This window comes from Aethalodelphis obliquidens, unplaced genomic scaffold, assembly GCF_003676395.1.
Source record: "Aethalodelphis obliquidens isolate GAN/ISIS:26980383/991018 unplaced genomic scaffold, ASM367639v1 scaffold30, whole genome shotgun sequence".
In the NCBI taxonomy this organism is placed as follows: Eukaryota; Metazoa; Chordata; class Mammalia; order Artiodactyla; family Delphinidae; genus Aethalodelphis; species Aethalodelphis obliquidens.
In genome coordinates, this window is record NW_020837974.1 from 21,679,366 (window position 1) to 21,693,105 (window position 13,740).

Below are 13,740 nucleotides of genomic sequence, written 5' to 3' on the forward strand. Positions count from 1 at the left end.
GTGGAGGGCAGAGGGCTCAGCATTATTTAAAACCACTGGTAATGACAAGTCCAAGGTGCTGTGTGACAATTTCTCCCAGATTTTGGTCCTTGTGATTCAGGATTAGAATACAGGTGCCAAGGAGGTAATTCAAAAACATCCTTTGTCCCCAAAAAATAATAATAAATAAATAAATAAATAAATAAATAAAACATCCTTTGTGGAAGGAAAGGGCCAGCATGAGAGCAAAACTATTTTGTCCTAGGTAATCCACACAAGGAGATACCATTGGGAGGGCATCTGCCCAGCCCATGCTCCACCTCTCTTCCCTCCTCTGTGAAAACTGCCCCCTCTCACAGCAGGGGTGGGCCCCTGAAGCCATGTTTATACCAGTGAAATGGAAAGCCCCAGCCCAACTGCCACCTCCTTGGCCATAGGTGACTTGGTCAAGCAGATTCTTGCTCCTAGGAATCAAGCACTCCCAAGACCAGGTCCCATAGAGGATTTCAGCTGGGAGCTGGAGGAGACATGAGGAGTCGAAGGTACCATCCTGGGCGATCATGTCTGCCCATGTGAATGGAAGAGCAAAGGAAGCCAGGCTGCAAAGAGAGGAGAATGAAGCTGATACACAAGGAAGAGTTACAATGAGGAATAGTATGTCTCAAGAGAGGGCACTGAGAGTTATCTCTGACCCCAGTGACCTGCCAGACTCTGGTTCTAACCCCTCCTGAGGCTCTGCCCTGTTTACTTCCTGCCTTGGCTTCTATGATAGCCTTACATTTCCCAAAAGCCCTGGCAGGTCTCACTGTTTGTTTGCTTGTTTAACCTATTTGGGACAGGTTTCTGACTCTGTCAGTCTAAAAGTAAGACAATTAAGACTTGACATTCCAGAGGTTTCCTAGAAGAGATGACAGAGTTGTTTCACAAACACTCCATCTGGAAGCCATCTATTCTTATCTGGAACTCAAAGGGTTTATTAACTCTGAGAAAAGATTATAAATTACTTGGGGGAAAGAAATCATCCAAATATCATAGAAGCAAGCGGATGACTATGTAAATTATGGTATGTCACTCTGAGGGAAGGTTCTACCACCAAGAAAAGCCATTGTTCAGAAGACCTATGCTTTAATATGGAAAAACACCAATATACAATATCAAGCAAAAATAAAAATATAGAACTACATCTGCCACAATTAAAACCACTAGATCTAAAAATTACATACTAAAGGGTCCTAATAATAATAACAATAACAACAGTAATGATGATACCACCACTGGATTTGTTAGTGATGGGCTTACAGGTGATTTCCTTTCCTTTACTGCCAATATTACTCTATTCAGTAAGCACAATTAATATAATTAATTCAATTAATATAATTTAAAAATTTAAAAGAAACTACCTCAGGACTATCTGAAGAACATCAGGGCTTAGCCAACTGATGATCTGTCCCATCATCCCGGGAGTCAACTGCCCTGGAAGTTATCTAGTCCACATCTATTCCAATGACCATGGCTGAGGAGCTAAGGTGAAAAAATGAAGAAATGTCGAGAAGTCAGAGTTCACATGCTTTGAAATGCCTACCTTAGGAGGTAGACACGAATATTAACTAAGTTAAAATATGCCAAGTGCGTAGCACAGTGCTTTGCATATAATAAGTGCTCAACCAAGGTTAATTAATGTACAGTCAATCCCTATTATTGGCAGATTCCATATCTGTGAATTTGCCTACCCACTAAAATTGATCTGTAACCCCAGAATCAACACTTTGGGTTGCTTTCATGGACGTGCACACGGCAGTGAAAAACATGAGCCACCTGACGCACATGTTCCCAGCTGAGGCCAAACTAGGCAACACTCTGCCTTCTTGTTTTAGCTCTTTATACAACTGTCCTTTTCATGGTTTATTTCGTGCCACCTTTTTCTGCATTTTTATGTTTTCTGTTGGTGATTTTGACATTTAAAATGTGTAGCAGTGCTGTCTAGTGTTCCTAAGCATAAGAAGGCTGTGACGTGCCTTATAGAGAAAATACCGTACGTGTATTAGATAAACTTCGTTCAGGCAAGAGTTACAGCTGCCTGTATAGTACAGGCTGTTGGCCTGGAGTTCAATGTTAATGAATCAATAATATCTACAGAATAAAGGTGCCTTTAAACAAAAAGACACACAAAACAGGTGATGGTTTGATTGGTTGATGAAAATGTTGCCACCAGAAGTTTGCCAGAACCTAATCCTGTACTTCCCATTTGAGCAATTGTTCAGTATGTGCTAATTCAGTGTTTGAGGTGACTCAACAGAACAGAACTAACACAAATTATATAACGAGAATCAACTGAACATGTAGATGAGTATGAGGACCTTTCTCATGGAGCTAACTTTTAATAACAAGAGTCTCAGCCTGCTGGCTAGAAAGCTGCTTGTCCAACCTAAAAATATCTTGCTAAATCCACAAAGAGTGCCAGAGGCATTTGGGGATGAGTTCAGAAAAGATCTCTATAGAGTATATTGCTCTAGACTGCAAAGGTCTGGCTCCTCAAATAGATACTAGTGGTGTCCAATACCAAAAAACAGATCACCAACCAGTTCACTTTCTTACATATACATATGTATTTTATGGGTATATTGCATAGAAAAAAAGTCTAGAAGAACATACAACAAAATGCTAATAATATTATCTCTGAGAGCTATTATTTTTTCCCTGAAAAAATGCTGAAAGGCACATAGAAGAAAGCAATAAAGATAAAAGTTCAAGAAAGCAGAATATACTGTCTCAAGTCCCATTGCCATTGAATGGCTATTGAGCGCTTGTAAAATGGCTAGTTCAAATGGAAATGTGCTGTTAAGTGTAAAATACAGACTGGATTTCAAAGACTTAGTACAAAAAAGAATGTAAAACATCTCAATAACTTTTTTCATTAATATTTTTTATAATGATTGCATGTTGAAATATATTTTAGATAGGTTCAATAAAATACCGTATTAAAATTAATTTCACCTGCTTCTTTTTACTTTTTAAATGCGGCTACTAGATAATTTTAAATTACGTATGTGGCTTATGTCGTATTTCTATTGAACACTGAATTTCTAGTGGAACACTGGGCTCAAAGTAGACGTTAGCCTCTCATTTTCAGGGTAACAGGTCAAAATTAACAGCAAAACAAAAAAAAGGATGGTATCTGTGGCACAGACTAAGAGTTGCCTCTATTTCCAGCTAAAGAATTGCATTTGCTACAAGGGGTGATCATAAGACTAAATTTTGGTCTATGAGATGCAACTGGAAGCTCTGTGCGTGTATGACTTCCAGGAAGTCTCCTTAAATTGGAGATGGTATGCAAGTCTTTCTCTCCCCACATCTTATTGCCTAGAATATGGATACAATGGCTGATACTCTAGCAGTCATCTTGGACAGTGAGTTTGAAGGTCACAACTCAGACATGACAAGGTGGTGAGTTAGAAAGATTCCTGACCTACCTCCAAATTTCTTCTACTTAAGAGAGAAATAACTAGTTTAAGCTAGTATTATTTTGGGATCTTCCATTATATGCTCTGATTGGAAACTGACCTTTGAGTTACTCTGGACAGACGCTATCAGCAAAGACACCCTCCTCTGCAGCTCCTGAAAGTCCTTTGAAGTACTTGGGGGCTCTTCTTTCACCATCCTGAAACCCACTTCAGGTCTCTTTAGGGATTAATTCTACCAGTAAGCTCTTCAGTGCAGGGCACAGTCAAATCTCTCATGTCACCTTGTCTCTTGCTGGAGGAAATGAAAAGTATCTTAAACCATTAGTGGTCTTCACCCAACTGACCCAACAAGCGATTCTACTATCCTCACACACTGACGGTGGGCATGCAGATGGAGGGTAACTTGGCAATATCTATCCAAATTTCAAATTGCACACACCTTGATCCAACAATTTACTTTCCAGGAACTTGAAGGAAATAATCAGTTATATCAAAACATGCCAAAAGGATGTGCAGTGTACCCCTGTTTCTAATACATAATAAATAGTAAAACAGTGGAAAGAAGCTGTCTACTAATAGGAAATAGGTTAAATAATGATAAATTCATAGAATGGAGTATTGTATAGCCATTAAAATGATGTTGATATTTATTTAGTGAAATAAAAATATATCTATGATGTGAAAAAATTATAGAATACTATATATTGTTACATATTTTATGCATATATCCATAAGATAAAATACACATATTTATGTATTTTATGTATATATCCATAGTAAAATAAAAGATCTAGATGGACATATAAGAAAATGTTAATGGTATTGTCTCTGAGAGCTTCTGTTTATTTTTTTAGCCTGACAAAATTGTGAAAAGAATGTGGAAGAAAGTAAGAAAGCTGAATAGACTATTTCAAGTCCTATTGCCTTCTTTTTTTGGCCAGAAAAACTTTTTCAAACAAGTGACAGTGGCCAATACACTAAACAGGTTGGCTCCCAATTACATTGTGCCATAAATTATTCTCTATTTACTTGTAAGTCTCAGCTCCGTAACAAGAGAGGCACCTGAGGGACAGACTTTGCCACAATTATACCCTGTGACTCAACAGGCTGGAATTTCCAGGACTGTCCCAATCTCACATAATTATTTATTTTTAATAAAAGCTTTTTGTTAAGTTAGATATCTATCTTTTAAACCCTTTTTAATTTTCATATAAACTAATATATTGTTATTTTATATTTCCCAGAATAACACTGTAGGGCTGGACACAGATATCTTTTCCATTTCTCCCTTACAACTGATCTCCTGACCTATAGCACAAACGCCTAAAAGATTCTGTCACAGTGGACAAAATGAACTGAGAGATGCTCACATTTATTTACCATACTGAACGTCCCCCATGCTAATTATGTGAGATGGGAAGAGGTATCTCCTAATATCTATAGGGTCTAGCACCAAATTAAAGCACATTTTAATCTCCCCAGCTAGAGATTCTCTGCTACAATCCCTTTTGTGAAACAGGAATCCCCTGAACAGGGCAGGACTAAACTCCCATTCCCATACTGTCTCTGAAGCTACAGCTGGCACAGATTTGAACTTGCGATGTTCCCAGCACTCAATTCCCCTAATCTCCAATCTGCAAGGGTCAGAAACAAGCCCAGCTCCCCTACTGGTCTCCCAGGGCCTTGGAAACCCAACCGCCACCCGGACCGGTTTGGGGAGTCCAACAGGGGCCAGCGTGGGTAAAATGCCAGCGGCCACATCCGTGGAACGCAACCACCGGGCCACCAATCCCCAGACCCCCTAGTCACTCACTCCTCGGAGGGGCCTCCCCAGGCACTGAGAGGTCTCGGGAGGAGGGAAGACTGCAACCCCTTAACCCGACGCAGCGCAGTTTCCCGCCTTCTGCCTTTTCCGCTCCTTCCGGGCTGAGCCAGGAGAACACGAGCCAACCCGCCCTTCCCCTTCCACGCCCCACCCCTCCAAAAGCCCCCGGCTCTTCCACTACCGCCCCTCCCGGGGCAAACGGAAACCCTGAGCATTCCAGCCGGGCGGGGCAGGGGTCGCATCTCCGGCTTGAGGCCGGGAACCGCCGGGCGCCTCGGGCCTATCAGACCTCCCCCTCCCCATCTGTTTCCAGTCTCTCAGCCTTCCTAAACGCGAGAGGGGACAGGCGGCCAGTTTCTTGGGATCCAAGGAGAGGGGAAAAGAGGGGTGATACAGGTACACAGGGGGGCTCTGCGCCCGAGGGGGCACCGAGGCTGAGAAATGGGAGCTTGGGGGCGGGGAGTCGAGTACACCGTCATTAATTTGGGGAGGAGAATCCCACCTGTGGTACTTGGAGTTCCCCTCTCTGCAGTGAGGGGGGAGGGGCCCTCCGTAGAGAATAACCCGGGAGGGAGGAGGGCACCCATTTTCATTAATCCTAAAGAGGAAGTTCGGAGTCTTCCCAACCGGGTTTCCCAAGAAGGGGAAGGGTCCCGGGTGGGATGGGGATGGCAACCCTTTTACCAAATGTAGTAGTAGGTGTAGGGGGGTGTGTGTGTGTATGGGGGTCTCGCAGGGGCTCGGAGGGATGAGACTCCCCTTATTACCAAACGTCGTGCTGAAGGCTTCGGGCGTGGGACACCGACTATCCTCTCAACCGACACCCCCCCCCGCCCTCTTCCAAAATTTGTCCCGCCCGGCGAGGGGGCTGTCTAGCCAGCCGGGTCCCCTGCGCCCAAGCTGCCAGCTCTCACCTGGTCCCGGCGGCCGCGCTGCAGGCCGAGCTGCGTGTGCGGGCAGCTAGAGGAGACACGCCCAAGCGGCGGCTGTGAAGCGGCAGCCCGCTTTCTCACTCCACCCCCGCCGGCAGTCTTCCTCCGCCGCGCGGCCCCGCGCCGTCCCTCCTCTCCCTTCCCCTCCCCTCCGCTTGGCTCTCCCCGCCTGCAGCTCTTGCAAAGGACGCTGTCTCTCTCAGCTTTTTGGAGCCTCCCGGACAAGCCACGAGTGAGGAGCACGTGAGGAAACTGAGGCTCAGAGAGAGTTGCCCTTCCTACACTCTTGGCTTGGAGTGAGGGCGCCCAGGCCATCTCTGAGACAGGTGGACTGGCAGCTGAGAACGGGTTTTCCCAGGGTCTCAGGGCTTCCCCTGCCTAAATACCCTGAACCAGCTCTTCTGGAAGCATCTCTGGAGCTCAGGACAGACAAGTGACGAGGTACGACCTTGACTGGAAGGTTTTAACCGTTACTTCTCAAACGCAAATATCATGAGCCAGTGAGAGCCCTAAAGATCGGTTCGATTAGTATCTCCATTTTATAAATGAAAAAGTCTAATCCCAAATCCTTCAGTTTCAAGTCAGAGCCAGAACACATGTTCCTTGGCCTGAAATCCAGCCCATACAGCAGGGTTTCTCAAGGGGCAGCGAGCGCTATTGACATTTTGGTCAGGAAAATTCTGTGTTGAGTGGGCTGTCCTGTGTATTGTAGGATGTTTAGCAGCAACCCTGGCGTCCAACCGCTAGATGCCAGTAGTACTTTCCTTCCCTGCAGACCCCCAAACCTTGGCGGATGTCCCCTGGGGGGCACAGTTGTCTAGGTTGAGAACAACTGCCATAGAACAAACTCGTAAAGACCATGAACCGAGGTCCAACAGTCCTGGACTCCGACCCCAGGGCAGAGTCTTACTGTGTGGATGAGTTAACCTCGCTGAGCTTCAGCTTCATCTGTAAAATGGAGAGGGATAGACTTGAGAATTGGCCTGCTGCTGCACAGTTCTCATGCCCTTTCCATCCAGGGACCTTTGCTGATCTGTCTCTCCTCTGTGACTTGTGTCCGTAGGCACCTGAAAAATAACTCTTTAGGAAAGATCAAAGCAATCACAGGGTTGTAGTGAGGACTGGTGCAATAATGTCTGTAAAGACCTTAGCACCTATCGGGAACATAGGAGGAGCTCAAAAATATTTAACGTATTGTGCTTTTCTGTTTCTGTGTCTTATCATGGTTACTTGGTTTATTTTTCTTTTTTGTTTATTTTTAATTTTTTTTGCGGTACGCGGGCCTCTCACTGTTGTGGCCTCTCCCGTTGCGGAGCACAGGCTCCGGACGCGCAGGCTCAGCGGCCATGGCTCACGGGCCCAGCCGCTCCGCGGCATGTGGGATCTTCCCGGACCGGGGCACGAACCCGTGTCCCCTGCATCGGCAGGCGGACTCTCAACCACTGCGCCACCAGGGAAGCCCTTTTTTGTTTATTTTTATATTGCGGTATAGTTAACATATAACATTATATTAGCTTCAGCTGTACAACGTAATGATTTGATGTTTGTGTATATTGCAAAATAATCACCACAATAAACCTAGTTAACATCTGTCACCATACACAGTGACAGAATTGTTTTTCTTGTGACGAGAACATTTAAGATTTGCTCTCTTAGCAAGTTTCAAATATGCGATACAGTTTTATTTTGACTTCTTTCACTGATTTTGCCCAACCACCAATGATGTATTACTTCTACCAACTAATATTTCTAGAAATAATCAGGCTGGTGGATAGAGAAATAAGCTTGGGGATAATAATAATAAGCTAAGGGATCCTGCTCTAACTCCACAAGAGCCAAGAAGGGGGGAGCTAATGGTGAAGATAGGAGGACATGGACGGAGAAGTGTCCCTAAATTTTTACGTTTCAGGCAGTCCTGTCCGTTTTCATGCCTTTTGTTCAGCTGCAGTGTGATGGGTGCCCCATCCAGGAAAGGGTTGGTTATTGTTTGGGTTTGGAGGGTTTTTTTCTTTAGGACAAAACTGCAACCCTCCTTCCCTGGTGAGTGTTGCTTTGGGAAGCTGAATTGAGGCCTTCACTGGAAATTTTGTTCGAGGGTGCCATCTAGGGGAACCTCTGTGAATCTTCTAGTTCCTTTCACTTGCATTGTTGTAGGACCAGCCAGATTTTGGGTTTCCTTGTGTGTTGGCTGCCTTCTCTATCTACCACACTATATATTACCCAACGGTGGGAATCTTAGCATCTCTCAGTAGCACAAGGACTTGGCTCTTGCTGACCATTGGATGGGTCAATAAAATAAGTCCCTGGATAAGCAACTGTTTCAAGCCTCAGAAAAGATCTGCCAGAAACACTGGGCTCTGAATTACAAACGTGTGAAAACTTCCAGCAACAGATTGAGACTCTAAGCTGTTAACACCACAAACATGGGGATAGCCTAGAGGCTAGCTGACCTCTTCTCCCCATATTGCCAGATTTAACAAATAAAAATACAGGACAGCCAGTTCAATTTGAATTTCAGGTGAGCAACAGATAACTTTTTAGGATGAGTATGTCTGGGCATCCTGTGTTTCATCTGGCAACCCTATGTACTTGAAGTTGATTAAGGGATTTGAGGACTGCATCCTCACTTGGAAATTGCTGAACAGAAGATTAAGTCAGCAAGCAATTCTGGTGCCAGTGAGGTGGCCTGGGGCAGAGGGGAGATGATGGAAGTTTCATTCTCTTTGGCAGATATTTTTTTTATTTTCTATCTTTCTTCAGACTACATGTAGGCTTTTGGTTAAAGCCATGGAGCAGATTCCATAATCAGGTGAAGTTCTAACTTTGCCACTGACCTAGCTGAGTGACTATGGGCAAATTACTTAACCTCCCTGTTTCTCAGTTTCCTCAGTCATAAAACTTGGGATAGTTGTATTCATCTTCTCCATTGTTGAGAAGATTTGGGAAGATGATGCTCATTAAGTGCTTACCACAGTGCCAACAGCTAATATACATCAATAAATGAAAGCTGTAATTATTGCTTTGATGTTTTTGGACACAGGTAGACTTAAAGCACACAAAATTTTAAAGAGAGGTGTGTCTCCTACTCACCCACAAGGTCACGGGGCTCATGGGCACCCTACCAGGCCCCTTCCAGAGTTCTTTCCTTTGTTGGGTTACATACAGTTGCTGGGTTTTTTGTGGGACATGGGGTTTCATATCCTATTATAGGAGGCCTGGTAATAACCCCATTTCCGTCTAAAGTCTCAAACCCTGTCGCTGGCTCATTTATTCCAAACACTATTTGAAACTGTATATATACCTTATGGTAGAGAGTGCAAATGTAAGGAATGAGGAGCCTCAAGGTTATTTTGAAGGTATGGAAAGCCAAACTTTGAGGGAAAAGTAAGAAAAAGGAGAAATGGAAGTACTTGGTACTATGTAATGCTCATCATAAGATCTCAGAAATGTTTGTCTTATGGGCAGGTACTTTATGGAAAGAACACTGGACTCTGGAGTCATAAGGACAGGGTTCACATTGTATCAGCACTACTTAGAAGTCCTGGCAGTTTAGGAAAATTATGTGTCTTTCTCAGTTTTGGTTTCGTCAATCATAAAATGGCAACATCATGGAGTTTGGGGGAAAATTGAATGACAAAACATACATATATATATATAGAAGGCTGTCTCCCAAAAAGAGCTCAATAAGTCTAACTTGATTTTGAGAAAATTTTGAAAGTGACCACTTAACGTGTGCTTTGAATGTCTGGGCAGCAGCTAATTGTATCTTGTGTGTGTGAGCATATGTGTGCATGTGTTCCTGTGTTTATCATGAGAATGATGTTAGCCACACTTATAGAGTGCCTACTGTGTTGAGTGACCAAGCTGTCTCAGTTTGCCCAGGACTGAGGGAGTTCTCAGGGGGCAGGACTTGCAGTATTAAAACCCAGAAAGTCCCAGGAAACTGGGACAAGTTGGTCATCCTTCTACTATGTGCAGGTTGCTTTACAGGTATTATCTCATTAACTCTCAAGCCCACCTATGAGGTAGGTTGACACACTGTTGGCATTTTACATTGTAAAGGACACTTGGAGAGATTAAGCAATTTGCTCAAGCCACATAGCTAATTAAATGGGAAGGGCAGGATCTGAACCCAGACCTGTCTGACTCTAGGGCCCAAGAATTTAACCACCACTCTGTGTGCATTTAGGCCCCTCCAAAGGCATAACCTCTTGTTGCCATTCACCTCCTGGATCATTGCCATTCACCCTCCTGTCACCGAAACTTCCTGCTGGACAGCTGACCTACAGCAAAGGGAGAGACCTGGACACAAAGCTGAGTCAAGACCAGTCTTGTATCTGGGCACAACAGAGGCCCCTCCTTCCCTAGCAACAGACACTGAAGGCTTGTGACTGGCCCCAGGACCTGGGTACAAGCTCCTCCAGTGTTAAAAATAACCTGAGAGGAGGAGAGAGAAGAGTTCAGGCTGCCAGGGGGAATGCTTGGTGGGGTGCTTCCTCCCTCTTCTCTGTGTTAGTATGTAACTCTGCTTCAGTTTTTTCTCTACAGTGGAGTCGGTGTATTCCTGGAAAAGTTCCAAGGGAGGTGCTGCTCAGGGGATGGGAAGAGTGGCCATCACAGGGAAGCTGCAGCACAGAGCCCAGCAGAGCCCCAAGGCTGCTCCTTCATTCTCTAGCTTCCCTTTCTCTCCTCTTCTACCTGGAAACTCCTCAGGGGACTGAAGTCCATGACCTCGGAGAGGCAGCCCTGTGAACAGAGCTTTCAGAACATCTGGAAAGTTCCGTAATCTGTGTCATCCCCATTATGCTATAAGGAATTTCAGAGCCACTGATAGGAGAGGAAGAAACTGAGAGCTCTTTGTTCCTTTTTTAAATATTTTTATAGGTCCAGTTAGAATGGAGAACATGAGTGACGAGGATTGCTCATCTCGGAAGGTAGGTATGAATTTTAAGGTGTATTTCTTTTTTCATACCTGTAGTATTTTCAACATGTAGGGAAATTGGAAGTGGGTGGGAAGGGGATGTTTCAGTCATAAACCAATTGCCATGTTAGATCTCCTTGACCAGGCATATATGTTAATCAAATAATGTCCTTGAATTATGCTTTGTTCTGAATTAGGCTTTTGGACATCTTCAAGTTTTGCTGAGAATATTTCAGGAATAGACACCTTTCTTTCCCTTCCTTTTCAAGGCCATTAGACCATATGTTCCATCCAGCAGTTCCCAGCACTGGGGGTACATATATAAGAATATACTGGGGAGTATCTTGAAAATGTAGAGACTTGGCCTCACTCCCAAAGATTCTGATCTCAGAGGTCTGGAGTGGAGCCCTGCAGTCTGTATTTTTAGCTAAGACTCTAGTGACTCTGCTGTTGCAGGTTCTTAAGTGAGCATTTGGAAACTGCTTCCGTGAAGGACTTGCAAACATCACATGTAGTCAGAAATAAGCACCTGAAAGTAACAGTTCTACCCAATCTAGGTGCCAGAATCTTGGTGGAGAAGCCAAGATCCACTACGTTGCCATACATTGAAGTGTATGGCGCATTTTACACTGCAGAGGAGCATTTTAAATCAAAACTTTGTAAAATTAAAGTGGATTTGTTGATAATTACTGAGCCCACCCCCTGAAATGGAAATGCTCTGCAATTTACCAGAGAGAACACTTACGCATTAGTATTTTTAACAAACCGTTTTGGGTAGCCAGGTAGTTCTTACAAAAATCTCCATCTCTTTCACCTTGAAGGTGCCACAGAGGATTCTTAACCAGGTGTGTTCAAGAAAACTCTCTTTGTTTTATGAATTGATTTCTAGATCTGCTAATCTTGTATGTGTCCCATGTGTCCCTGTCCCATGAACTGAGCTGTTTTCTGCTATCATGGTTTAGTGGCTCTGTGTGTATAAGTCTTAGTCTGTGCCTATGAACTAGCTTAAAGTTTAATTTGTTCTTCAGCAGTTCTGCTTCTCTCCATTGTGCTCTGCAAAATGCTCAATGTTAGTTTGCTTTCTTTTTTTAATATAAATTTATTTATTTTATTTTATTTATTTATTTTTGGCTGCGTTGGGTCTCCGTTGCTGCGTGCGGGCTTTGTCTAATTGCAGTGAGCGGGGACTACTCTTCGTTTAGGTGCGTGTGGTTCTCATTGTGGTGGCTTCTCTTGTTGCGGAGCATGGGCTCTAGGCATACGGCCTTCAGTAGTTGTGGCTTGCAGGCTCTAGAGCGCAGGCTCAGTAGTTGCAGCACACGGGCTGAGTTGCTCTGCAGCATGTGGGATCTTCCCGGACCAGGGCTCGAACCCATGTCCCCTGCATTGGCAGGCGGGTTCTTAACCACTGTGCCACCAGGAAAGTGCCTAGTTTGCTTTCTTGCAAAATGTTGTTTTCTTTCTTTATTATCCCAAGAATGGCTTTTCTCTTTATATGATGACTCAGCTGCCTCTGTGTCTATCTCTTGGATGACCATCTCTCAGTATGGAGGGACTTACATATGATTCAGTCTGGCTCAAACCCAAAAAGGAATCTATGGGCTCAAGAAATTGAGAAGTCCAAGTTGGATCCTGGGGTCCAGTTGATGTCATTGGGAGTCTGTCTTTGTCCTTCTGGTGCTTTGCTTTCTTTTATGTTGGCTTTAATCTAAGGAAGACTTTTTTCACATAAGGCAAAGATGGCTGTTGAGAGTACCTCTTTCTCAATGGCACTATCAAAAGTGTCAGGAATGATTGTGATTAGCCCAGCTTGGGTTACACACCTATCCCTGAACCAATCACAGTGTCTAGGAGGAGAGAGTATTCTGACTGACCAGACCTGTATCACATGCTCTACCCTGGACACAGGCTGGAAACTATACAGCATGGACAGAAATTGGAGTAGAGCTAGTTATGTCCACTAGGGCTCTATTCTGCCTGTTTTGCTGGGAAGAGTAACTTCCCAGTATATGTCAGGGCTGAAATCAGGTTTACCCCAACCATAAGCAGAAGCATGAATGCTAAGCCACCTCCAGAATAATGTTAATATTCTCCTCAACTGCAAAAGAGTCTCCTCAACTGTAACTTACTCAAGATGTCTGAAATTTGTGGTGTTTGCTTGTTGTTCTTTTAATGAATATTTTTATTTGAAACAGATTTAAAAGCTAGGCCAAGGGAAAGATTTCCACTGACCACAAAACCTTCTTGCTTGCAAAGACAAAATGCAGACAGCCCTAACTTATCAATCAGTATATGTCCCAGTCACATCTGGGATCCTGAAGGAAACCATGAATGACTTCATTTCCCTGAAAATACTGCTGCCAAAATCTGCCTTGAATGGTATAGTACCCATTTTGGATGGCCAGGTTCCTTTCAAGTTGATGCTGAGTTTTTTCATTTTGTTCACCTCATCAGTGCAGATCTGATATTAATTTCGCTAGTGAAAGAGAAGGCTCTTGGAGATGATTCATCGATTCTTAGATCCTTGAAATTGAGGTCAAGAGCAGAGAGACAGGCACAGTGCTAAGCTGAAAACAACAGGGTCATCTTGTTTAAGGTGGAGCCTGAGCATCCCCATGTTTA

The 13,740-nt window shown here is 43.9% G+C and overlaps 2 protein-coding genes across 12 annotated transcripts in view; one reads left to right on the top strand and one right to left on the bottom strand.

The window, feature by feature from the left end:
* LDAF1 (lipid droplet assembly factor 1) overlaps positions 1-5,371 on the bottom strand; it is a 60,443-nt gene extending 55,072 nt beyond the window's left edge. For 3 of the 11 annotated variants that reach the window (XR_003437090.1, XR_003437089.1, XM_027126687.1), the window contains exons 1-2: positions 5,254-5,368; positions 3,541-3,732 (exon numbers count right to left, since the gene is read on the bottom strand). Coding sequence is in view for 6 of the 11 variants with exons in the window: in XM_027126687.1 (XP_026982488.1) it covers positions 3,541-3,636 (96 nt within the window). In the remaining 5 variants the exon portion in view is untranslated. Of the gene's footprint in view, positions 1-3,540; positions 3,733-5,253 lie in introns of all 11 variants that reach the window. The other 8 variants (XM_027126690.1, XM_027126691.1, XM_027126689.1 and 5 more) reach the window with 5 other exon arrangements.
* A 62-nt stretch (positions 5,372-5,433) lies between these two features.
* The window catches only part of DNAH3 (dynein axonemal heavy chain 3), a 195,806-nt gene continuing 187,499 nt past the window's right edge, over positions 5,434-13,740 (top strand). Inside the window, exons 1-3 of the mRNA XM_027126693.1 lie at positions 5,434-5,661; positions 6,401-6,638; positions 11,082-11,131. Coding sequence (XP_026982494.1) covers positions 11,093-11,131 — 39 coding nt within the window. The 5' untranslated portion in view covers positions 5,434-5,661; positions 6,401-6,638; positions 11,082-11,092. The remainder of the gene's footprint in view (positions 5,662-6,400; positions 6,639-11,081; positions 11,132-13,740) is intronic.